At 47.6% G+C, this 26,810-nt stretch overlaps 1 protein-coding gene across 1 annotated transcript; it reads right to left on the bottom strand.

Moving 5' to 3' along the window:
• Positions 1 to 173: 173 nt before the first annotated feature.
• Positions 174 to 26,782, bottom strand: PLEKHO2 (pleckstrin homology domain containing O2). Its single transcript, XM_041418781.1, has 6 exons — positions 26,552 to 26,782; positions 21,955 to 22,107; positions 15,602 to 15,718; positions 8,756 to 8,860; positions 6,812 to 6,910; positions 174 to 4,635 (listed from the first exon to the last, which is right to left on the bottom strand). Exons 1-6 carry the CDS (start codon positions 26,558 to 26,560, stop codon positions 3,403 to 3,405), a joined length of 1,716 nt encoding a protein of 571 aa, XP_041274715.1. The 5' UTR covers positions 26,561 to 26,782; the 3' UTR covers positions 174 to 3,402.
• Between the last annotated feature and the right edge of the window lie 28 nt (positions 26,783 to 26,810).

Raw genomic sequence — 26,810 nt, 5'->3', positions numbered from 1 at the left:
CAGCCCCCAGCATTTCTCCTTCCTCCTGTCTTGTGGTTAGCACAGCACCAAGCTCACCTCAGCCTGACCACAGCCTGTGCAGCATTCCCTCCTTCAGAGCAAAGCCTTAATGTGCTGCTTCTGGTGGCACTTCCTTGCTCCTCTTTAGGACAAAGTTACTCTGAAACAGCAGATTTTTAAAAGGAGGTTTTATTGCCAAATCTCAAAGCTCTTTACAAACAGGAGACAAAGTGCTGCCTTTCCACGGGCTGCAGCAGCTGCTTTTCAGATCGTCATCCACACTTGCTCACTTGCAAACTCACTTCCTTCCTGTCACAGACATGTAAACTGGTGGCACAGCCCAAAACACAGACTCACACTCCAGCACTCCAAGCCCAGAGGGTTTTCAGGCACAAAACCCCCTAGCCTTAGTGCAGCCAGGAATTAGATGCAAGTTTAAATGCATGTTTAAAAGAAGATTAAAAAGTGCATGGTGGCAGGATGTACACTGAAGATGGGAGTTGCCATTGAAGGCTGGATGTTTTAGGATGAAACTGCTAAATTTATTAGAAAAAACAGTTAAAACCAAGAGTCTCTACCATAGCATTGGCAGCAGTAAAGTTACTGGCTGATACAGAGATGCCACTTAAGTTATACCTATTTACAAGACATAATACAAATCCAGTAAGATCTGTTAGTATACAGCATATACAGTAATTAGCTGTAGGCTGTAAAATTATTTAATCTGCCCATTCCCTAACAGGTAGAGGGTATTTATGTGTTAGGATTCCTACTGATGGCTATTCAGTAAAATGTCAGACATTTATTCATTAGAATATTGAGTATAATATAAAAATATACAGTAAATATAAGCACATCCTGTAGGTTTGGCTGTAATAGAGAGGATGTCTGGGTATTTTCACCAGCACTTTGCCAGATGAGTATCCACAGAACACACTGCCACAAGAAAACACTGGAGAGAGCAAAAGCATTTGTGTATAAATTAGGGGACTGAGATACCCCATAAGCTGTTGTGATTCTCCTGGATTTCAATGCCAGGTTTTGATTTGCCTGTCCTGAAGTTTAGGATTGGCTTCAGCTTTGGGATATGAACCTGTACCCAGAGTTTGCCCTGGTTTGTGTATACTCTCATTAGTGTGAACTGGGTTTCCCCCCATCTATTGTTACAGGACTGCATCTGTCAAAAGCCTGCCTGCTCTCTGGAGCTGATGTCCCTCGACTTCCAGTGCACACCAGGTTCTGACAGCTCACATTCATACCACACAGTGTTCGGTAAACAAAAGTGCACATGCAGAAAAATACATTTAGATAGCAGATAGGCACTGAATATTGTCTGTGTTCTTAGCCCTTGTCCTAAGTGTGTCTGGAAAGGTGAATATGACCCAGAGTTCACATTGAACCCACGACAGCAAATGGCACAGGTCCAGAGTTTGCTTCAGGCTGTGTGCCTCAGGGTGGGCTTAGGACATTGGAAACTTCTTGCCTCAAAGCAAAACTTTTTGGCACCTGAGCCCTGAGTGTTTGACCGTGTAGAACTTTCCATGTGACAGAGTAACAAGTGAAGTCTCATACAATATCTATGTCTGTTTTGAGAGGGGGACTCACTACCAAAACCAAGTAGTTTAATCAAAAGAGGCAGAAGCATCATTTATGGTCACTATCTGTCTCGCTGGCTCCAGGTGGTAGAAACCAGGGTATTTGGAAGCCCAAAGCCAACCTTACTGTGCTCATGCCTGAAGTACCTATGACTAGCCTAAGAGGAGGCTCAAACCAAACTTTACTGCTGCTGTGGTTGGTGTTTGCAGCCCCCTGCAGACTTGTGGGACCTGGGCAATTAGGAGAAAAAGAAACGGATGAGCTAAGTACAAAGTGCTGGAAAATGAGAGAAAAGAATTTAAGTAGCATGTTGCTCCTTAAAACCAGACTGGGAAGATTGCCATTTTCCATGTTTCCAGAGCCTGGCTCAAGCAAAGGAGAAGCCCTCTGGGCTGTCACACAATTCTCCTCAAAGCAACAGGGGAGAATAGAGAACAGGGAAGAGGGCACAGCTCAGGCATGGGGCCACACAGCAGCAGTGCAAAGACACCATTTTGGCACTGCTGTAGTCACTGAGGACCACAAGAACTGTGGTGGACAGGGGAGGCTGTGGGAATTATGCTGGAGCCTTCTGCAATGCCTTCCTCAGACCTTTCTATAGCAATGCATTTTTATTTTCATACACTTAAGCCATTGGGACCAGCCCCACAGTTTTGTGTGCAAAATGCCTTTCCCTCCACGTGTGTAAATTAGAGAGATCTGGGCCAAACCATGGCTCTCAGGCTGGCCAGGACACAGCTGGCAGAGACATGTCCCATGGGAAGGGGGATCTCATCCAGACCCACTGCCTGATGTGCATGCTCCTGTCAGTTACATCCCAAGACAACACTAAGGGAACACACATCCCCAAAGCTGCTTTGTGACAGCTCTCCTAGGAAGCTTCTGGGGATCTGCTGGACACAGCTTCTCCAAATGCCTGGCTATTTGTTCCTAACAATGCTGAGGGAATTCAGAGTTATCAGATAGGTATGTTCCTCAATAACAAATGTGTTGTCCTGGTAGAAGACACTTTCACAGGCCAAGTGTAATCTCAATTTCCCTATTAATGAAAGATGAACAATAAATACTTGCCTGGCAATGATGCTTTGAGACTTGTGTTCACTCACATAGTGCTTAGCACACCTAAAGCACTGCAGAGCCAGCCTCAAAGTGCCTTCATACAGCTGCTCCACATCAGGGACACTACTTGGAGTCAAGAATTGGCCAGTTTGGTTTGCCTCTGTGTGAGGTCACTTTTTAACTGTGGATGTGGTTTTATGAGTATCTTTGGAGAAGATTAAACCGTTTATCTTTACATTCCTAGATGTCACTGGGCCAGGTGGTCTGGGAAACCATGCCAGCAAGTGAACAAACACTGACTACATTTATCCTGAAATTATTTAACTGGGAAAACCAGATAGGTGCCAGTGTAATCTGGTATTTGCTTGCCTGTAAATACAGAGAGACTGGGGCTTTTGCTAGAATAGCCATTCTGCTCCTTTCAAAAAAATCTGGCTTGGTCTGATTACCAGAAATTTTTAAGGCCTGATCCATTGAAAGGACTTTGGACAGAATCCTTAAAGAGCATTCACATTTTTGAAACTGTTCACTGTCCTGTAACCTTCTGCTGTGCTAAGAGGATTAGAACCAGACTGGTATGTACAACATGAAGAAAGAAAGATGCTGTAACTGAAAGCTCAATTCTGTCCCACAAACATGGTGTGTGCACAGCAAAACACCATCTTTAAACACTGGCCTAGCAATGGTACAAATCATAAATGCAAATGTTTAGCTTTGATTTTGGGAAAGAAGTCTCTGCAGAGTGTGTCAGGGAGCACTTCTCCTATAAAGAGTCACTAGATCCTTTTGCTTTTCTTTCTGTGTTCCTTCTTTTTTCAGTTCTCCAAGACCTTTAATTTCTTGCAAAACTTGTGAAGCTTGCCGAAGCTGTTCTACTGCCTCATTGAGCAACGTCTCTGCCACCACTGGGGGTCCATTCCCCTCCTGGGCCTGTTCCAAACCTTCACGTAAAACCTTCTGCAGAAGCTTTTCTGCTTTTTCCCTCTCATTAGCAACTTTCTCCTCCATTTTAGCTATACATTGATGGGAATCCTTTAGGAAACCTTGGCCTGGAAGTGCTCTCTGTTTACTTTTGGAATCAGAGAGCAAGTCTCCCAGAGAAGAACAGCGAAGTTTGAGAACTGAAGTGTTTTCTGTAGAATCTTTCTTCTCAATAGTTGCTTTTACACTCTCGTGGTCTGTTTCTGTAGCTAAGGAAGTCTCTGTCTCTTCTGCTGAAGTTTGCTGTTCCTTCTCAGCTGCGGTACTCCCATTTCCTTCTTCTGTTTCAGCTGTCAGGGATGTGAACTCTGCTACCTCGCTGGCTGTGATCCCATTCACTGGGGGCTTGGAGCTGCCAGACTCCTGCTGTTCCCAGCCCCCAGCTTCCAGGTCACCATGGCTGGAGTTCTCTGTGGCAAGCATTTTCTCTGGCAAAACCTTAGGAGGAACAGGAGGCTTTGAAACATCTGCAGCAGCAATCTCAGACAGGTTGTCTTTGCCATCATCTCCTGATGACTCCAAGTCTTCTGTCTTTTTAGGTTCAATGGTTGGTTGGTCCCAAGCTACTTTCAGCTTGTCTGGCACACTCTTAGGAAGTGGAATTGGAGCTTTTGTTATAACTCTGTTGCTGACCTCAGCGAGGTTCTCCTTGTTCTCCTCACTTGGTGCTTGGGATTCTTCCACGTTCTCCTCTGAACTTCCAGAGTCCTCTTCCTTGGCATTTACAGTGTCCTTTGATTTGATGCATTCCTTAAGCTTCTTATCTGGAGGCTGCGGAGGAGACAGAGGTTTTTTATGTTCCTGGTCAGGAACATTGTTCTCTGCTTCCTGGTTTTCTTTTGTGCCAGTGGGTTTTGTGGGTGGCATAGGGGGCTTTGGAGTTTCTTTCTGAGGTGGTTCATTGTCACTTTCATTGATGGTGGAATCAAAGGTTGGTGGTCCATTGTCTACTATATCCAGATCTAGTCGCAGGATACCATCTGATGTGCACTTGGCAGCCTGAAAAACAAGGGAGAAAGTTTTCAGTTTCTGTCATTGATCCTGTGTTTCATCCTTTAACTTCAAGTTAAAGTGCAAAACCCTTGCAACCAGCATGGCAAGCAAGGGGTTGCTGCTTCAAGCTGAGAGAGTTGGGGCTTTTCAGCCAGGAGAAGAGAAGGCTTCAGGGAGACCTTAAAGCCCTTTCCAGTTTGGGAAGGGGCTTCCAAGAGGGCTGGAGAGGGATTTTTCACAAGGACATAGAGTGATAGGACAAGGGGGAATGGCCTTAGGCTGAAAGAGGACAGGTTTAGATTAGAAATTCTTCACTATAAGGGTGCTGAGGCCCTGGCACAGGTTACCCAGAGAGGCTGTGGACTCCCCATCCCTGGAGTGTTCAAGGCCAGGCTGGAAGGGGCTCTAAGTAACCTAGTCTAGTGAAAGGTTCTTTGCCCCTGCAGGTGATTTTTAAGGTCCCTTCCAACCCAGCCCTTGATTCTAAGAAAAGTGCAGAACTTATTTGAGTACTTCTTTTGAAAAGACTGTCTTAAAGCCTGTACCACAATAACCTAATTTCTTGGTTTTCCTGTGGCTGCTAGTGTTAAGCTCTGCTTTTTTATTCTTTGTCCTGTAGTAGTGGGATTCCTCTACTCCCTTCATTTACAATGTGCTCCCCCAAGGGCTCACTTTTCTGCTTTTGAGCTTGTCATAAACCAAGTTGATCTTTAGATCGTTTGGCCAGGGATTGTAATCCTGTTGCCTTCTGCTTGCTTCCTCTAACCCAACGTCATCCCGGCCTGACCAGGGCCAAGCCTCAGCTGGTTAAACCTCCTTCAGACCACAGCCTGTATGCAAGGCTCACTAGCAGGGAGGTTTTCCTAAAAAGGATGGACTTAGCAAAGACATTGCAGTGTGTAAGCTCAGTGCCCCACAAGGAGAACCGCAGTGACAGTTCCTGTGTGAGGGAACCCAAAACCACACGGAGGCGTAGCTGCAGCCAGGGCCAGGCTCCTGCAGTGCAGAGACTTTAGGTAAAGCCTCTCTCTGCCTTTCCAGCCCAGCAGAGAGACGGAGGCAAGCTGCATCCTGGTGGCTTGGCCCTGACCCATCCTCACCTGGCCTGCTTTGAACACTGAAAATCCATGTTCATGCCATTTCCTTCATGAATCTGCAGCCAGCAGCCATGATACACATCTTTCTGCAGGCTCTATCCCCTCATTCCTGCTGCTAAATTTGTAAGTCAGTTTTCCCTGATTTTGGCTGAGGGTGAGACATCTTAGAGGTATTAACCTCAGGGGTATCTTCTGAAAATAGTGATGTGAGCAGGGAAGAGAGATGTTTTTAGTGCCTAGGGAAGGGCTCCCCACCTTACTGAACCCGTATTAGGCAAGAGAATCCACACTTCATTGTTGCTGTGACTTTTGTCATGTTTTCTTCTGCGGTTTTCTGGAGGATGGGAATCTATGATTCATTCTCATGCATTTCTCTGGGAGAGACACTCTCCCTCCATTTCTATGCAAAGTAAAAAGTCTCAAGGCATCTCATTTTCTGCACAAGGGTCATCTGAGTGTTGTGCAGGCACATAAGTCAGAGCCTTGGAAGTCTGAAGAAAGAAGGTTTGATTTAAAAACCTTCCTTGCTTGCGATTAACACTCTGCTAAAATATCAATCTGTCTGTAGAAACTTTTTCATAAATCACAGGAATCAAACATTAGTAAAAACCTCTCCCCTGGAAATGAAATGCAGGTTTTTGTTTTTTTCTTCTTTTTTTTTTTTTTTTTTTTTTTTAAAGGGACAGACCCAGAAAATCAGTTAAAAGTAGACAGTTTAGTCTATAAAACTGCCTGGGAGAATAATGTATTCTGTTTCAGACCTAGGGAAGGGCTTGTAAGCTTGAAAACTTGTCTGCTTTCTCCAGTTAGCTTAATAAAAATACAGCTTCTCCCCATGGACCATGCAGTTCTTCTACCTTTAGACCACTGTGGCTACAAAATTATGACATCTTTGAAAATAAATATAGGAGCTTCAGTCTCTAATGGCTCTGACCTGATGGTGAAGCAGCTTATGAGTTATGAAAAGCTAAATATATGGGCTGTCCATACCTGGGGTTTCCCCTGGGGTTTGGTACCTGAGTGGAAGGAGCAGCTCTCAGTGATCCCAGCTGGTGGGATGGCTCAGTCCAACAGGGTACACTTACCTCCTTTAGGTGACTTCTTGTGGGTGGCCGACGTCCGTGGGACACCTTCACCCTGTCCCGAGTCACGTGGTCCAAGGAAAGGCTCTCGTCTACTTTCACCTTTTACCAGGGGGAAGAGCAGGAAAACAAAAAGGAAGAGGGTCATTACCTTCTCGAGACATGTCTATAAAGTTGTCACTGTCACACATGAAATGTTAAAGCATTTCACCTCTAGTCTTTACCTCAGAGCTCAATTACAGCCTGCCTGCAAAGCGCTGCACGTATGTGATGGATATTTAAGGTCTCAGAGGTTTGCAATGGCTAAACTTATCTCCACCTAAGAGGCAGGGAAAAAAGGACACAAGGAACTTTGTCCTCACTGCACCCTGTGCTTGGACCAGCTCCTGCATGTGGCAGAACACAGCACCAAAACTGCTGTTTCCATCTTAGAGGTGAAAGCTCATTAATAACAGTGACCTGACTGTGAACTGTATCAGCAGCACTTTGTTTCAGCCCTTCCCTTCCACAGCTCTAATGACTGCAGGATGCTGAGGAGAAGGTGTGAGCAGTGACCTGGATTAATTGCAGATCCAGCTGAATTAACAAATTTATTTCCTGGAATCAGACGAGAAATCCACTGCCTCACACTCCTAAGGAGGGAAGTCCCAGTGTCCTGACAGGTATTTCTCTGTCCACCCACAGTGTGATGGCCAAGGGCTGGAGTCTGCTCCCCATGGAGGGGCAGCACCAGTGACCAGAAACACTGAAACATCTGTGTGTCCTTGGTACCACAAATTTGTACAAAAGTAAAGCTGGTGAGAGTGAAATAGGGATTTAAAGAGAAAAATGGCTGGTATGGCAGAGTGGTTTTACAGCTTCTTCAGGGGAGAACAGATAATCCAAGTGAGCTGAGGGCTTGACCCATTACCCTGTGCCTAGCCTATGTGGAAACACTTTAAATCTGAGGTTTGATCCTTACTGGAATGACTGAGAATTAGAGGCTGGATCCCTCTGTAAGGAGGATAATCCCACTTCAGAGGGCAGGGAGGTGATCTGAGATCCTACCTTGCTGTGCTGCTGAAGGGTGTGCAGAGTTCACTGCCCACTGTACTGAATAAAAGCAAAGCCCAACTTCTCAGAGTTTACAGCTCTAGCACTGTATCTACACGAGTTAACCCTTTTCTCAGAACTTTTACTCATTACTTTGGTTTCCTTTGCTAAACAGTTTTGCTGATTTCCTTGTCCCTCCTTACCCTGCTCATTTTTTCTTGTGTCATTTCCATGGTGGTGGTTTTGTTCATTTCCTTTCAGTTACTGAAACAACTGCAGAAGAGATGCTGCTCCTTTGGTTTAGCTCAGGGCTGATTTACAAACTAAGAGGGAGCAGGACAAGGTTAAACAGGCTCTAGGTTGTGCAATTTTCATCCTCCCCTCTGTACAGCAGGAAGGGAGGAGAATTTGAAAGTGCAGGTGTGCTGGGGCCAGCTGAGAGGCAGGCAGGTTTTGCCAGGGCCATGGAGTAACTTTCCACCAGACTTCTCTCCAGACTGCAGGCGGAATAGCTGGTGGACTGAGTCACTTCAGACTTTTCCAGTCCTGAAGACTGGGCTATATCCTAACCAAGTACCTCCATTTCCAGGCTGCTTGGTGCTGAGGATCATGGCAGTGTGGGGAAGATGAGTCCCTCCAGGCTGCATCCCAGCTCTACACAACTCAGCACTGCAGCTGCTTCTCTGCACCAGCTGCTTCCATGGGGAGAGGAGGACTCCCAGAAATCCTCTGATCCCAAGCTCTGAAGGGAAGGAACCTACCCTGCCTTGCACATCACATTTCTCTTTCCTTGGACCATGGTTGGCATGCAGGAGATGGGGAGGGGGAGGATGGGATGAACAAGAGTTCAGGCAAGTTCTGCTTTTAGCTAAAGGAGCCATGGATGAGAACAGACACAGACACTGTTTCTCTTACCTCATCAAATACTTTGTTTTTGCCTCTATTGATCCCTTCATTAAGAGCTTTTATCCATGATTCTTTTTCTTCCAAAGTTGGAGCTTGAAATTTGATATCATGAACCTGCAAGAGCAGAGAGAGAATTTTTGCCTGAGTGTTCCTTCAGAGGTACCTCTGAATCACTTCAGTTTCTGTATAACATCCACTTCTAGCCTGTGTTTAAACTACAGATTCCTTTGTGCTTTGCATAGCTCCCATGAACAGGATTATGTTATGCTGGACAGTTTTTTGTTGTAGTTTTATTTTGGTAACTACTAAAGTTGTAAAAACGTTAAGTTTCTCCCTTCTGCAAAACACTTGGAATAGCTCTTGGAGCATCAGTGAGTTGTACAGCAAATGGTCACACTGCATAGAGTCAGACTGAAAGTCCAAGTCATACTGGCTGGTTCACATGAAGTAAAACACTTTATCTCCCACTTCCTCCAGAATACCAGGAATGGGAAGGCTGCATGCAGTTGTCTCTGCCTGCTTCCCTGTTCCTGTGGCTCTGCAGAACAGAACTGATACTGGAATGTGAGGCACTGACATTGGCTGCTCTAACCCTGACCCAGCTGGGAACAGACACCATGAGGCATAAGAGCAATGTAAGTGCAAAAATTCACCATAAGAAGTATGGGTCACAAATAAGGAGGGAGGATGGGTGATTGTATGGCTTGTCCTCCAGCCAGCCAGCTCTTCCCTTCCTCCAGGACAGCCCCATGGCTTTGCTCAGTGTTTCCAATCTCTTCTTGCCCACAGCAGTGACAATAGGAAGGGTGTTATTTAATTCACTGCTGTTTCCTCTGAGCACCTCACCAGTATTATGTAGCTGTGCCCCAGAGTGCACTCCAGGTGAGACAAATATCATCTTCACTTTACAGGTGGCTCCATGGCAGACCAGCTGGGATCCAAAGAGCTCCATGTGGTGCCCTAATCCACACTGCACAGGCACACAGGAATACTCCTGTGCTAAAGGACACCAGCAACATTGCAAAATGAAGCACTGAAAAGTTAGACACTCCCATTGTTTCCAGGCTGCAGGGATGTCAGCCTGCTGTATGTGCTCCTCCTAGCACTGTCCCTAACAACAGGGTGGCACTTCTTACTGAGTTATTCCATCATGTGTTTTATCCTCCTGGGTCAATATGTCTTATTGATTTCACTCTGCTCCAGCCCTGAAAACAGAATTACTGATTCCCCTGACAGTCTTTTTTTCTTTGCTGCTTATCACTACAGTATCTGGGGGGCTTCACAAATGCCTTTTCAGGGCAACTGAAATTATCCACCTCTTCCAGGTGGAGAAGTGAGCTACAGAGGCTTGTTCAAAACACAGCCTTATGGGGGTTTTGCCTGGAACAGTTTTTTGGGGGTATTTAACATCCTATAGGTACTCTACACTTTCCCATTGCCTTCAAGGGCAGTTGTAGCCTCAGCCTTTTTGTAAATGAGGCCCCACATTCCAAAATCACAGCAGTGTCTATATAAAACAGGGACTATATTAAATGAGAGGCACAAAGCTAATGGTGACTGACAGTCGAGTGCTCTTAGCAGCTCCCTGTTCATGGCACAACAAAGCAGCAACTGTTCTGGGTCTCAGCAACTTCTGAAGGGACCATCAGAAATTCTGCAGAACTAAAGCCTGATCTCCTTACACCCACTCTTGCTGTTAGAAACCAACTGTTCTTCCTTTCTGTATTTATTTCTCGTGTCAGTGCCGTGGATTTACATCACAGCTTCCAAGTGCCAGGCACTCACAACCATCATGGCAAGGAGGGAGTTAAGGAGCAATTTGGGAAAAGATTCTTTATTTGATCAGTTTGCACGTAAGGTGACGGGGACCACATGCCTTCCTGAGAGCTCAGAGGGGAGGTTAGGGCCTGACCCACAGCCCTCTGGAAAAAGAGCCCTTTGTCTGGGATGCAGAAGAGCCACGCTAACCAGGGAATGTAAGAGAAGGCAAGGCTCCAAAACAGAGCGATGGCCAGATTTTGTTTTAGTCCGAGCTGGCCTGGTTTTGTGTGTGCTTAAAAACTTTTTTTGTTTGGAAACGATTTTGCCCCAAAGCTTTGTGATTATAAAAGCTTATGAGAAAGCTCTACTTGTGAGCAGCTGAGCTGCTGCACTGCCTGGCAAAGACCTGGCAGCCTGCACCAGGGTTTAGAAATCTCCGTACACGTTGTTCAGGAGAAGGATTCCTGCCTCACTTCAAGCTTCCTCTTCCAATGCCACTTTCTGTGCCTCATTCCAAATAAAGCCTCCCAGTCTGTGACTAAGCGCTGGTGTCAGCAACTCTGTGGCAGAGCAGAGAGAACCTCAGGGGGGTGGTTCCTCGTTAATGAGAAGCTGAGATGTCCCTCTGGCATGCAACCCTTTGCCATCAAATGCAGATTCAGTGGATGGTGAGAGAAAGGGACTCATGGTGGCAGCAGAAGGGAGCTGGGTGAGGGAGGATGAGCAGCACAGTGGGACCCACAGGGCAGTGTGGGCAGTGCCAGCCTCATGTTGCTGCAGCCCTGCTCCCCCTTGCACAGCTCCCTGGGGCTGTGACACAGAGGGGCAGGTTCCTCCCAGTGCCCAGGTATCTTAGAATTTTTTTCTCTCTTTTTTATAACACATCCACAGACATCAAGGCAGAGTCAGGCTGCTGGGGCTCCAAGGCTCATGCTCAGGCTGCTGCCAGCCACAGCCTCTTCACTGCCTGGCAGTCCCTGGTCTCTCTGTATCCATCTGTGGCTCCTGTCCTCGGCCAAGGCACTGGGGAAGGAAGGTCACCCAAACCAGGATGGAAGCTCTCTGTAAAGCAGGAAGCTGCAGAGGAGAGGCAGGAAGAAGCTGGTCTCAGTCCTGCAGAGTCACTGGGACTCTGCACAGTGCTCTGAGACTCCCAAGCTCTCAGCAAACAAGGAACAAATTAATTTCTCTTGTCTGCATCTTTACTCATTTGAATATTTACAGATACCAGCAGATGCATCTAAAGATGGGTATTTCCTACAAAACATTAAGCAGTGTCTGCTCTCCAGCAGGAATTTAAGGCAGAGAGTCAGTGACACCAATATGAGAGGGCAGCAGGCAGGGTAACACATTTGCACTCCTTCTTGCTAAGCCAGCTGAGACTGAGTCATGCCATAAACAACAGGCTGGTGTGCCAGGAAAAGCTGTCATGGCCAAACCTAGTGACCATTGTAAGCCATGAATGCAGGCTACACAATTTACTGACAGTTACTCAGAGCACAGCACAGCTCCTGCTGAATCACTGCTGAGACCTCAGGCAGGAGAGCTCCCACACGGATCACTGTCCGTGACAGCAGCGGGCACCAGCTCCCTCACTGCTCCTTGTCCTCCCTGAGACATCAGTCCTCTCCAGCACTGACAGCCTGATGGCAATGCCAAGCTTGCTTTCCAGGAAAAAGAAGTGTTCCAGGGGTCAGTCTGTTGTACCTGTGCTAAGCGATTTACAGACAAGCTCTGGAGAGCTTGTAGCTGCAGTTTAAGGCTGTTACCAACACTTCTTCTTTGCTGCAATTCTGCAGATCTGCTGCAGAGGTAGGTGACACAAACCTGTGCTTGGTCCTTATCTGTTTCAGTGCAAAGCCTGGTAGGGCTGGGCTAAGCTGGACTGTGAATTGCCTGTGAACTGCTGGGGGAATGTGTTCCCTTCTGCTGACTTTTGGTATAGGGTGGTCACCTCCAGCAGAAGCTGCAGCAGTGCTGGGTCAGTAATATCTTAAACTACCATGAGTGCAGCAGAGTCTATCTGCCAGATGGGAGGTCATTTCTTGCCTTCTTCTACATGACTTTGTCAGGTTATATATCATGAAGGGGAAAGGAGAAGACAAGGAACTTCCTGCCTATGACAGGGAGGTTGGAACTAGGTGATCTTCAAGGTGCCTTTCAACCCAAACCACTCCATACTTCTATGAGACAATTGTCAGATGATTCTGGTGGATTTCTGTAGCTGAACCACGAGCTACATCACCCCTGGAAATAATGCAGCATCTCTGCCAGACTGGCAGACCCCAGAAGCAGAGTCCCCCAAGCCTCACTTCATTCTACTGCAGCTTCCAGGCTGGGCCCCTGGTGAAGGCAGTTCCAGGTAACTCAAAAATTGATGGAGGGAAAAATAAGCAATGGAAGTTTCCATCCCTGACCACAGGTGCGAGGATGCCTGAGGAGCTGCAGGACTTGCTGGTGGACTCTTTCCTGACTACTACCCTCTTCCCAATATTAATACTTCCCTGCAGCTGAAGCTTTTCAGATCCACTGAACACCAGACTTGTGCCAATCTTGGTAATTTTCAGAGTTTACACCAAGCATCATTTACACTGCTTTTCTGCATTGTGAGTAGTACATTTTAAAGTCTCTAGGTCAAGGCTACTGCCCTTTCTTAGAAGCCCAGCTCTCTGCATCCAAAAGTTTTCACTTAATTGCTGTGGATGGAATGAAGCATTTGAGATTTCGAAGCAGAACAGGGCTTTTGCACACTGCCAGCTTCCTTCACTGCAGAATTGAAGCTCAGGGGGCAGTGCTTTCTTTCAGTTCCATACCAGTGCAGGCGTGTGACATGCTCATATTGTCACAGCTTAACAAAAATGTCATCCTTGTCAACAGGCCAAGCAGAATCTGGGGTGCATTCATCAACAACCAGTGTTTAGCAGGACAACTTATTTATTCAGGTGCAACTTCAGCTGCAGAGTAGTTTTAACTGACTGATTCACCTCTGCTCAAAAATATCCCATCCAAGATTTAAACTGGGATTCCCCTGCAACTAAACTGGGCTCCTTGTATTCAAGATTTGTGCACTGAAACAGAAATGGCCTTTCCTAGCTTGTTGCTAAGTCCCTCAAACTCATTCCTCACCATTATGCTCAGGAGAGAGGGTGAAAAGAAAAAAAACCCTAGCAAGATGTGGCAGGGTTTGGCAAATTGGCTCACAGGGTGATTTTAAACTGTGGATGGCAGCAAGCCTTCCAAAAGGAAAATGTTTAACTGATATATATCGCCACAGCTGCAATTTCAAAACAGAAGAAGGACAGTTGTGTACGTTGGCCTCCTAATTGAAGCCTGTGCTAACATCTGCCAAAGTATGTTGTGTGTCAACACCCTCACCAGATTCCCAGCCAAAAGAAGGGTGGGAGGGGAGCCACAAACAGGGAACTTTTCATTTATAAAAGGCCTTCCTTTCACCAAAAGAGCCTTATAAAAAGTAGCCTCTATCTAGGTCTCCATTGAATCAGTGGCATGAAAAACAGGGTAGCTGTAAACTTGCCAGCATGCCAAAAGGATGAAGTTACCCTTTTGGGCACCATTTGGGCATATTTTTCTCATAGCAAGAAATGAAATGTTTAGGAACAGGTCTCACACCCTGTATTGATTCATGGAGCAGTGCAGAGACATATGCAGCTATTACACAATTCTCTCTCAGTAACATACTGGCAGATAATACCATGCTGCCCATCTCTAAGCACACAGGGTATTATTGGCCTCCCTGGGAATAGGTGTACACTTAGAATCACATAATCCTAGAATAATTTGTGTTGGAAGAGAAAAAACATCCAGTTCCAGCCCTCCTGTCATGGGCAGGGACACCTTCCACTATTCCAGCTTGCTCCAAGCCCTGTCCAACCTGGTCTTGGACACTTCCAGGGATGGGGCAGCCACAGCTGCTCTGAGCAGCCTGTGCCAGGGCCTCACCACCCTTGCAGGGAAGAATTCCTTCCTAATGTGTTCTGGGCTCCAGTGCTCTGCTGGAGCTCACTAGCCCAGGGGTCTGGGGCAGGAAAGTCCTTGTTTTGTTGTTTTGAATGAAGTTTAGCACAATGGTGCTCTGAACTCAGCTGGGGTCTTATTATATATATAAACATTAAGTGACTGGAGTGAAAGAATAAGCAACAGTGACAACAAGGACTAAACAATCTCCATTTATTTAAACAAAATGGAGATAGGGGAACGCAGCAAATTGGTATTTGTGCCTGTTCATGTTCTTATGGAAATGAATGTGTTTTTGTCCCTCACAATTTCTCAGATTTGCATGGGGAGATTTAGTAACAACTATAAGGCCAAAAAAATCCCATTGAAATTAGAAGGCGAAGTGTGATACCCCAAAGCAACAATGAAGAATTCCAGCCCATAAAGATGCTGAAATGGATAGCATGCAAGTAGGAGCTCAGGAGAACATTAAAAGATGTGTAGTGATGATGACTACAGATAGGAAGTAAAGCAGGATGTCCTTGCATACACCCAGTGCTCAGATGGATGTATAGTCTCTATGCAATGCCAGCCTGGTTTTTAGCTTCTGGATCTAACCAGATGCTGTGCAGGAAGCTACAGATGTAGGGTTTCACAAATTCTGCAAAATAAATCTTTTCTCCTAGGACTATTTGGCTGCAAGTAAATTTGCAGTGGAGTTTCTCAGATCAATGGTTCTAACTCCAGGAACTGTCTCAGTACATGTATTGGAATTATTGATTTCACTGGACTTGGGCAAAGCTGCAGCATCCACAGGTGTTCAGAGGACACGGAGGAACCATAGGGAATGATCTAAGAAGTACCACTTAGGGAGTACTGGAAGAAAGAAAACGCTAAGGCAGGGAAAAAAAATCAAGAGGAAAGGGTCAAGCCACAAGAAGATGCTTTCCCCACAACAAGAAAGAAATCTACATGACAGTGGCTTTCCTTCTTACACACTGTACACCCTTCACACCTACAGGTCATTCTCCCAGCTGCCAAGGAGTTCAGCCTCAGAGCTTTTCATCTGCTCTGGGCACAGCTGGCTGGAACTCACTTTAGAGTTAGCAAACTTGAGGGTGATGAGAAAGGCAATCCTACCTTCTTACCCGGGGAGCGGATTAGAATGAAACGATTTTTCCTTTTTAGTAGTGCACGCAGCTCCTGGCACTTGTCATAACTCTCCAGTTCCACCGTTTCTATGCACTTCTGTTCATCCTGCACAGAGGGAATGAAACATTATTATGAATAGGAGGCACTGAAATCAATCATAGACCATCAAATTCTGCATTTCTTCCCTTCGCAACTGTCTAAAAGCTCTTCTGCCTCAAAAATAACCTGCATGCAGCTAGAAAGCCCCATAAATAAGGCTGGTATCTCATTAAGAAAACACCCTGGTCTTTAAGCTACAGGCCTAGTGCTCCACAGTGGCTGAGCAAATAACAGGTTGGGGACAGTAACACCAGCTTCTGTCATTGCTGTTGGCCTCATCCAGGGATCTGCAGCCAGAAGTGACACTACCTCCGTTCCACAATGAAAGGAGGAGATGTGATTCTGCTTTTTCACAGGGAAGATGACAAAGGCATCATGATGGTCCAAGCAGCCCCCTCAGGAAGCCTGAGCCAGAGCAGGGATAAGAGGGGAGCCCTGTTGCCACACTGAGCTGGGACAGACTGGTCCTCACATCACAAAGGTCAGCAGGAGCCATGTGTGATGGACACAGTCCTCTTGCAGCCACAGCCTGAGCTGTCAAAACGCTTAGGATTGGAAATACAGCCCTGTACAGCCAGCAAAACTGTCTGGGCCAGCATCTCAGTGGGGAATATTTATCTCTGGAGTATCTCCACTGATGACTGCCGGCCGCGATCTTGGCTCATTTCTCCCAGTAACATAACTAAAATTCCACACGTGGTGCGTGGCTCAGTTCAGCTGCAGAGCACCATCCCTAATAGGAATTGCAGCGTAACACTGGGCAGATAATATTCTTCATGTCTCGGTAGCCCAGCAGAGACCAAAGCTCCCTTTTGCTAAGCACAAATGAGCAGTGAGAATCTCAGAGCAGTTCTTGCCAGTGAAGTGCTACAGTCAGCACGGCTCATGAACCTCTCCAGTACCATCCTGAATTAAAATTGCTGGCCATAACCACCCCCAGCTCAGGCCCTGCTCCCAAGGCAGCTCCTTGTGCCCGTATGAGTTTGTATTTAGCAATTCCTGTAGCAGAGAAGGGGGTGTGGGATGAGGAAACATGTCATAGCCAGGAAGCTGCTGCGTGGCTGGAGGCAGGGAATGGAGAGTTCAGAGGGAAGTGGGCTGCGGGGAATTTCCTCCCTCTACCAACCACTTGACATTTAAGTCACTGTGCAGAACTCAGCCTGTGTTTCAGTTTTTTTAACCCTCCTATCTGGGGATGGGGGCCCAGCAGAGCTGATGCCAGTACACAGAGCAAGTCCTGAGCCACCGAGGGACGTCTGGATCTAATTTAGGTTTATCATTCTAATGACATTACTGTTTATTTCATTTAACACTGAGTAGGTGAATGTGAACTGGGAAAACGCATACTAGGAGGAGGAGATGAATCCTGCCCAAACCTAAAACCCAGCCGATAAAATCCTGCTGACGCTACCGGGCCCTTTGAAGGCTCCTGCTGCAATCCTGGTATCGCAATGTCACTGCAAAAGGACAGGGATGGAAATAATAACCCCTCTGCGGCCAAGAAATGACAGAGAAGGGTGAGGTCAGGAATACATGCCTCGGGGATGGGTGATCTCATCCTGGCCTTCGGAGGACGACCGCCCACGTTACAGCCCTGCCGCACGGCCGGTGCAGCTCCCAGCTCCTTCCCTGGGCTCAGGATGCAGAGAGCTCGGCAGCGCTCTGAGCAGACACCAGCCCCAAGCCTCCTGCCCACCCTCCCTGCTCTCAAGAGCAGCTCTGTCCCCCAGCAGAGCCCCTGTCACCCTCCTTGTCCATGCCATCCGTCCTGCCTCTTGGACAGGAACTCTTCCCTGTGCAAGCCGTGTGCCATGTCCTAAGGGCTGTGGAACACCAAGCTGGGGAACAAGGGGACTTGGCAGGGTAGAGAGGTGTGGTTTTGCTGTGAGATTCCCTCTTGCCTTCAGCTGCCTGTCTTCCCCCTGGGGAGGCTTTGGGGACTGTGACCTGGCCAGGGAACAAGGGCAGAGAGGATGGGGACATGCAGGATGCTGTCTCCTAGAGACACCTTGACTCTTCAAGCTATGGTTCCTTCATCTCAGGGACCTGAACTTTTCAAGTGAGTTATCCTCTTCAGGGAAAGCAGGGAAGAAAGCAGCCAGAGAAATATAAAAACTCCATGTATGAGGCAAAGGAAAAGCATCTGAGTTCAGGGAGCACCAGAATGGGGCTTTTGTCTGTGTTTTACCCTTGGCAAGCAGCCATCCCCACTCTGTGAGCCTACCTGGGTCACAAAGAGATCCTTTATGTCCTTCTGCAACACTAAGATAAAGAACGAAAGACCCAACCCTGACGCAGGTCCCCAGGTCCCTTCAGCCTCCTGGGACCTGGAGGACACTCAGCACCATGCAGAGACAAGGTCACTTCCAGAGCCCTGCCCTCACACATGTTCTGGACAAGCTCAATCCTGGTACAGAACCCTTACATTCATGATTTAATGCAGAAAAACTATTCCATTAACTCTTCATGGAGCACATCCTGTGACAAACATATCTGTGTCTATTGGCCTGGCCCTTAAGAAAAAAGTTAGTGAACACCTGGACATATTAATGCATGTGCTTAACCAAAGAATCACAGATGGCAAACAATTTCCTTAATGAAAAGTTTATAAAAAGGTGGGGGGAAAGAACTCCCTGAAATTTTTATTTATAAGAAGGTGTAATTCCCAGCAAAAACGTCCTCACTGACACACACTGACACACACTGAGACCCTCTATTCAGTGTAAAATGTCTAAACCTGAAATAAGAATTCATTCCTCTATTTGAGGCTCTCAAAGTGTTTTAAAAAATCCGTTTTGGGTATACCTTGCTATCACTTTACCAGGGGCAAAATGTAGATGTTAAGTGTCCATTTGTTGAACAGGAAGTGGATCCTCTGGTCTCTAGAATCTACTAGGATTTTTCCCTCTCAAATAATACACTTACAAAGAAACCCTAAAACCACAAGAAAACAGGTCTAAGCACTAGCTGCACTGTTTAGGAGTAAAAAATTCCAAATTCAAGACTGATACTTTCTGAAGTGATAATATTGATCTGTCTAGTCACCCTACATTGGATTGCCTGGTCTTTAGGCAAAAAAAACTCTGTAGGTTTTTTTTATTCTTGCAAGAGTATGCAGAGACAAGAAGACAAGAAAATAACCCACTAGAAAATAACCCACTTGGTTCTATGTAGACCTGCACAGCAGTTTCTTGGGATCCAAGCACACTGTACTTGCATCAGTGCCTCCTTTCCTGACATTTGGGTATGGAATATACAAACATCTTGCTTAATTGCATCTTCATTTAGGTGAAGGTACAGATGCAGGGTGCTGTAGATGGAGGCACAGCAGAAAACAAGAAATCCATCTCCCTTCATTCCCCATCCTCTGAAAGAAACCTGAAGCCGTGTGGGATGACTTTCACCCCATCTGCTCCAGGTAACACAATAGGCATTTGCCATTTGCCTTCAGGAGGTGGCTCTGCTTTAAACCAAACCCAAAGCCTGACTAGCAGATGCAACTTGGGGAACACGTTCCCAGGGCAGGTCAGGAGCACATTCCTGGAGATTGCTACTGGTGATGATATATGGTATTTGTGTGCTGCTCACACTGTACTTTCCAGCAACACTGTACAATGTTCTTGTCTGTATCTCGTGTTGGCCTCTGCTCTTGTTTTGCACCTAAACCTCAGCTACAAGTGCAGCCAGGCTCATGCAACTGCATCAACAAGGCGGCCTGCATAGGAAACAACTGCTAAAAGCAACATTAGCACCCCTTTGTGAAGGGGTGGACACGGGAGGGACTGAGAAAAGCACACTGAGTCCAAGGCTCTACCCAGTTCCTGGAAATCTGATGGGCTCAGACCAGCTGAAATGCTCAGCCTCCAAACCTGCCTGCCCACATGGAAGCTGACCCCCCGTTTAACCCATCCCAGTCTAATTCAGGATACATATGGAGAGATGCCTTTTATTCCTGTTGCCTGAGGTTTTATCTCCTTTCCTTTTCAGCAAGCACTGAACAATCTCATTTGTAAATGTTGCAGCCTGAGGATGGTCTGGAATGCTGTGTTCTTCTCCAGGGTCACACAGAGCAGATATGTGGAGAAGTTCCAGTGGGAAAAATGGCACCTTGAACTCCAGAAATGCAAACCACCATAGCACACTGCACCACAGACTCTGCCTAGACATCCACCCTTCCCATCTCAAAAAATTAGTTCCCCATTTGTAAGACAGAGACAGCCACACTGCCCTGACTCACATTAAAGGAAGATAAATACAGTAATAAACATGAACTGCCTCAATTCTGTTGCAACAAGACCCATCCTGAGTGCAGAAAATTGCCATTTCCTTTGGTTTCCCTGTAGTAAGTCTGCACAATCACATGTTATCCTATTGTGCTACCAGATAATTTTGCAGCAATTTCCTCTCCTAAGACATTTGACTTCACTGTAAGCCAGTTTAATAGCCTATAGATATTAACATGATCCCTTATTTACAATAATGGGACCTTGCAGCTACTGTAGCTTACAGATGCAATTTATTACAGGATGTTACCACAATCCACAGGCTACCAGAAAACATTATGCCTGGTTGTTACAAATGCCATTTTCCTTCTTGAGATAATAAAATAACCCTTTAAATGATTGGGATTTTTTCCTTCTTCTGAATGTCTGTGAAAATTAATCTTACTTTAAAAGCCTCCTTTTCCCTTGTGGTAATGAGAGCCTCCATGTATCTTGTTTTTAAAGGCATGCCCTTTAAAAAAAACCCTACGTCACGTTTATAGATTTTGAATCTTCGAGTTCCTGAAGCTTCAGCTGGAGTCAACAGGTGTCCAGGGCACTGGGAAATGATCTACAGAGAGTCAACAGTTTGCAGGACCAGGCTGCATCCCTCTGGGTAAGAAAACCCCCCCTTGCTTTTCCTGCTTTCTGAACTGCTCATCACCTGACACTGACTTCTCCTGTCATCATTCTTGCACTCTTCATGACATTTCACAGCTAAGAACAAATGACACCAGAAAGCTTTGGGATTTGGGAAAAGCAGGAGTGTTCAGCATAAGGGAAGAGGTAGTACCCTTTAACCTAAATTGTTTATAACAAATCTTCTTTGTTAGGCAAGAGTATGTTTTTAAAAAAGAGAACTGAACTCACTGTTAGTCCTGCTGTTCCTGAAACCACCACAGCAATGCAGCTGCTGAAACATTTCCCCATTCTTCTTCCCTTGACACACTGCACATGAAACTTTACATGATTTTGCTTTTATCTCATCCTGATGCCCACACACGACCCAGATCCTCTTGGGCCAGACACCTCACAGGCATGTGGTCCTTGTGCACACCACAGTCCCCCACCCTGCTGCACACACAAGCCACCACATGGCTCAGACCTACCCACCCCTCATCCCAAACCTCTTTTGGTTGTAGCTTGTGCTCTGCACTGTCATTTCTAACTTTTGGGGCAAACTCTGCTCTTGCAGAAGCTGCTTCCAGCCCAGGAACAAGGGCTTGACTCGGAACAAAGCCACCTTTGCATCCTGGCAGGACCAGCCCTGCATTTTTCATTCTTCTCTCCTGAAAATGCAGGACAGCTTTGGCTTGGCTCTTACTCCTCATTTGTCTGGAAACAGCTCTAAGTGTGGCCATGAACTTAAGGCATGCAGTTTATCCAGGGAAGTCCAGGACAAGGCTCCCAGGAGTCCTTTGCTCAGAACTGGCTCAAGTAAAGGGAAAAGATGAGCCAAATCCAGACTGTCCACACTTAAGGAGGACAGCAAGCACTCACAACCTCACTCTGCATTCTTCAGTGGCTAAAAGAAACCCTGAAGAGTCTGGCTGGCAACAATCTGAGCAGCCTGAGGGGTGCCAAACAGCTGCAGGGTTGCCTGCCATCCCCTCAAGTGGCAGGTGGGAAGTCAGCCTGCTACAATCACTTTTATCCTTCCAAAGCCAAAACCTCATTGCACATATCCTGCTTCCGCCCAAAGCTTTACTCTGTTCACCTTCTCACAGGATGTCCTGCCCCCCATTTTTTTATTTTGGCAATGGCTCTGTCAAAATATTCAGTGGCTAAAATATTTATAATATATAATATATTTAAAATGCAGCTGCTGTCTGTTTTACAGAGTTTACCCTTCCTGGAGATATCTGGAGAAGCCCTTTTGAAAGGAATGGGCTGGAAGAAGAGTAAAAAACACAGGGACATGCATGTGTCCCCAGGGGCCTGTTCCTGCCCCTCATTCAAGGCCATTAGCTGTGACCATACCTCATCCTCGTAGACCATGAGCTGTGTTTTCCTCAGCTGGATGTAACGATCCTTCCACAGTCCCAGGAGCCCCCCGCTGCTTTTTTTAATCCAGCCATATTTCTCTGCAGTTGGAGCACACTTTGGTTTCTCTGAGACCTCCTCCTTTGTATCCTGCAAGGACAGAAGGCATAAGGAGTTTCCATCATCAGAAAGCCAGCCCAGAGAAGATTTTGGCATCCACCAAATGTGGGCCCTCCCCACCAGATCACAACGGGAGACTGGCATCTTCCAGAGGAAAACTCAACCAGCTCTCACAGGACTGGTAAGTGGGCACAGACCCCAGCCATCCCTGGAGACATTGTTGGGATGGCAGCAACTCCACCTTGTTCCTCTGCTTCCCTCTCTGGGGAGGTGCTCCTTGCTCACTCGTGCACCTTGAAAGAGAGCACCCTCCTTTCCTCTTTGCTCCTCCAGCTTTCTCAGGAATTCCAGCATGATGGATTCTGCTGGCATCAGTAGCAACACTCATATTTTAGTCCAAGTCCACTTCTGCAAGCTTCTCTTCTAGGTCTCTATGCTTGGTCACCATCCCCAAACCAACTCCTGTGGGCAAATCCACAGCATGAGGGACAGGACTTCACCGTATCCACATTAAAATGTTCCCATCAGGTTAAAGATGAAAGCTTTCCTCCTCTTCAGTGCACTGGAAGAGCCTTTGCAAAGGCAGGATCCCTGTACCCCTCCCTTGGAGCACCCTGCTGATCCCCACACCCCATGGACCCCTCAATAAGCCTCTTTCCCTGGAGCAAGGCAAGAGGAATCCCTTGCTGAGCCAAATCCCCTTACACAATCACCTCACCAACCTTGTGATTTGTCAGGAGAGGTCAAGCCCAAATCCTCCAACCTCCTCTCAGGGACCCCACTGTCCCCCAGACTCGGTTTTCTCCATGTTCCCACATGTAATAGCAGCAATCCTACTGCAGAGAGCTGGCACACAAAAAGAGCGTGTGTGACAAGAAAGCCCCAAACATCCCAAAATGGCCATCACTGCACAAACTGGACTGGCTGGAGCTCAGACATCTTGTTTCATAACATGAGAAAATCCCAAGTGCATGGAACAGAGTCAGAGCTGGACACTCCCACAGCCAGGATAGAGCAAGTGTGTATGGACAAGCTTAAAAAATTTGGAGGAGAGCTTTGCTAATGAATCTGTTCTCATGCACCAAACTCCCACTGAACATACCCTTGGACAGCAGCTTTCATCAGGGTAAGCTCTTATTGCAAAGAGGGAGCTTGAACTCATAAAAAGAAGAAAAACAGCTTAAACACCCCATGCACCCACATTTATTCTGACCTCCACTAAGATCTGGAAGGGGCTGGGCTTTGCCAGTAGGCTCGGGTGCAGACTGGGAACAGGAAACTCAAATAAACTGTTTCACCTAAAAGAAAATTGGACTGAAACCTGTAACAACCTCAGTGCCTTTTGTAGAAGTTATTTCAGTTATACTGAGCTGCATCTGAAACAGCCACAATACAGGATGAGTGAGCATCAAAAAGTTTTCCGGGAAATGGAGGGACTACATAGGGTGGGTTTTTTTTAAACTTGACTTTTTAGGTTGCCAGGAAGTTGTATTCAGTTGAGATCTGCGACTTCAGCAAACATCAATTCCTGCACAAATACAGACCTGCTGGTTTCCTGATCGAGAACCCTTTTGATGTCATTTTTAGATAATTGGGCATGGACTTTAACCTCCCTCGTAGCACTTGTGCATGGATGTCGCTGTATGAAGAGTTTATTCAAGTGAGTCCAGACCAAAAACTGCTAAAATGTTTTCACTATTTAAGGCTTTTTTTTTTTTTTGCTTGGCAGGTGAATTTTTGCTGGGCTTTTTTTTCCACCTGGCAGAAAGGCTGAAGTCACATGGTAAATATGTCTATCCATGCTCTGTTCTGCAGAGTGAAAACTGCACTGGTTTTAAAATAAAAGTACCCCCTGTGAAGACACAGCCCCTAACATCTACCTCTGAAAAACAACCTGCCCCAGCAGAGCTGGGGCTCATGTTGGCACCTCTGTACAAGGCACAGCGAGGGCAGAGCTGGTTTGGGGTCTGGCTCTCCAGCCTTTCAGGGACTGCACCTCCCCCCTTGGCATTGCAGGGCTGCCTTGGAGCTCCCCAGATCACTCAGGAACCCTGATGGAAACCCTGCCTGAAAGGAGCCATGCAAAGGAGCCATACCAGGCAGGATTTCCTGCTGTGCCAGCAGCTGGGAGCACCCACACAGAGGATCCATGACTCCAGACTCCACCTGAGCAGCCCAGGAGAGGAAAGGTGAGGGAAGGTGCAATGAGATGGAGAGTGCTGCTCTCAGCAAGTGACAACAGCCAAAAGCAGAGGGCTCTGCCCCTTGCACTGCACAGGAGTCACCTGAGCCTGAGCTGCCTTCTCCAGTTCCTGCTACAAGGCAGATGTGATGGGTGACATCCAGCACTCAGGGATGCTGAGCTGCTGGGCTCTGGGTCAGCAGCTTCCCCCTCATACGTACCCAGCACATCCCTCAAGAGGGGCAGGTCCTGTAATCCCTCACCTGCAGCTTAAGGACATAAAAAACCCAGATGATTCAACTGCAAACTTTGTTCCTGCAAAAGCAAGAAGAGTCTCGGAGATGGTGCCTGACATTTTTGCAGAATATTTTTACGCCAGCCCTACCCCAAATTGGCAAGGGGAGGTTGGCCAGGGAAGGGCACTGGCAACAGGGCATTGTGTCCATCCTGTGTCCCCTGCCTGCAATTCCACAATTAAAATGGGAGCATGACACAAAGACATGAGCTGCTGCTGTTAACTCATCTATATATGAGCATTCTACAAGAAATATTCAGATATCCTTCCTGGGATGTTCTTGGGCTGGATTCATTCTTGTGGTAAATTCCATAGAAGAAGCCCCCTGACATCAGCCAAGTGAGCCAGTGTAAATGAAGGAGGAACCAAGTTATCCCAATGCTGGCTCAGGCCAAAGGCATCGCTCCCAAAACCAACCCAAAGGAGCCATTTTTGCATTTTATATCACGGTGGCATTAAAAGTGAAACATAAGTTCCACTCCTTCAGCTTGGTTTAGCCTCACATTTTGCAGCACAGCAAAGAACCCAAATCAGACAAGATGGCTTTTTATTTAACAACTAGGCAGTTTTTCTCCCCTGCCCTGTATTTCATGGGCCCACAAACCCACACAGTCTTCATGTCTTCCAACAAAACAAACCCCCAAGAGCTGAATCACAGTGGTGTTTTTAAAGTTACACAGAGCACAGAAGTGCCTTAGCTAGTTACCTCAACTTCATTTCAATCAAGCATCTCACTTATCACGCTCTCCCTTCTACCAAGGTGCTGATGAACAACTCCCAGGAGACAACCTGTATCCCCACACGTCCACTCTTTTTTTCCCTTTCCCTGTTATTTCCCAAACCTTGCTGTTAGCACTTCCACTTCTCCCCAGCCTGTTGGAGCAGAACAGATTGTTTCACTGGAAACAAACTGCTCAGATCCACGAGGAACTTGGGGAACTGCCTCTGACACCCCTTCTACAAACAATCCTTGGAGAATTCATGTACCACTGAAGAAGAGAAGCTCATGAGAGGGCCAGCCAATGCTGGGGTAAGTGTGAAGCCCCTTTGGCTGGCAGCCACCAGCTGGAAGCAGTTTCTCTGCTGTGGATTAATTTCATGGATGCCAGCGGATAATAACAACTCTCAGTCACTACCAACTTGGGCTGCTTTGCCGTCTCCCTGCTGTTTTAAAAGAGCTTTCATTCTTGCCACAGAATGTTGGGAGCTGAAATAAGGGGGTGTGAGGGGGGAGAGACAAGCCACAGCTACAGGGATCGCATGTACCAGACAGAGCCTGAAGTCCTCCGGCAGTCCGTCCTACCGGGAGCTTTCTTTGTGCATGAGCAGCAAAACCTCATCCAAGGAAAGGAAGCAGGAATAACTGCGTGGCCAGACGAGGGGAGAAAGCGAGCTGTTTAACTTGCTAACAAATTTGTGGCATCTTAATCAATCCACACAGGGATGGATTATTGGGGTGTCTGATCCCATGGACATGAAAACCGTGTGCGGAAGAAGCACCACTGCCCTTCTCCGAGTTAAACCCGTCCCAAACAGCAAGGAGGAGCAGAACAGAAGCGGGGAAGGCTGGAGGTGCGTAGACATGTCCAAGCCGGCGATTCGACCCAGGCCCGGCTCCAGCAGGGCAGGACAACACCCCAGCGGGAGTCACTCGGGGTGGCCCCAGCACGCGTGGAACCAGCCCGGCTCTGCCAGCGCCGGCCGAGCCCGGCAGCCCCTCCCGGCCGGGTCCAACATCCCGAGGGCTGCGGGGATGCGCTGCCGAGGCTCTGCCCGAGCCGTTCCGGGGGCTGCCGCGGATGGGGATCCCCCCGCCCCGCCATCTCCTTCGCCGTCCCCCGGGCGCAGCGGGCCGGGATGTCCCAGCGCCGGCGAACACCCGAACACAGCCCGAAGTGGCCGGCGCGCTCCCCCTGTCCCGGCCGGCGCTTCTCCCGCCCGGCCCGGGGGTCCCCCCTCCCTGTCCCAGGGTCCCCCCCGCTCCCGGCCGGACTCACTTGCTCCATGGCTGCTCGCCGCCCGCTCAGGGGCTCGGCCGCCGCCCCGCTGCCCCGCTGGGCTCCGGGCGGACGGTCATGCCGGGCGGGCCGGGGGTGCCGGCCCGGGCCCCGCCGCTCTCCCTCGGCAACAACTTCTCGGGGAGCCGGAGCCGCGGCAGCAGCAGCACCGCCGGGTTTCCGGCGGCTCCGGCGCTGCCAGAGAGGAGGCGGGGATGCCCCCGCCGCCGGCCCCGGCCCCGCCGCCGCCTGGCCCGGC

Source organism: Onychostruthus taczanowskii, unplaced genomic scaffold, assembly GCF_017590055.1.
Source record: "Onychostruthus taczanowskii isolate IOZ18803 unplaced genomic scaffold, ASM1759005v1 scaffold6, whole genome shotgun sequence".
NCBI classification, from domain to species: Eukaryota; Metazoa; Chordata; class Aves; order Passeriformes; family Passeridae; genus Onychostruthus; species Onychostruthus taczanowskii.
The sequence above is the reverse complement of the archived record's forward strand: the minus strand, read 5'-3'. Positions and strand labels throughout refer to the sequence as shown.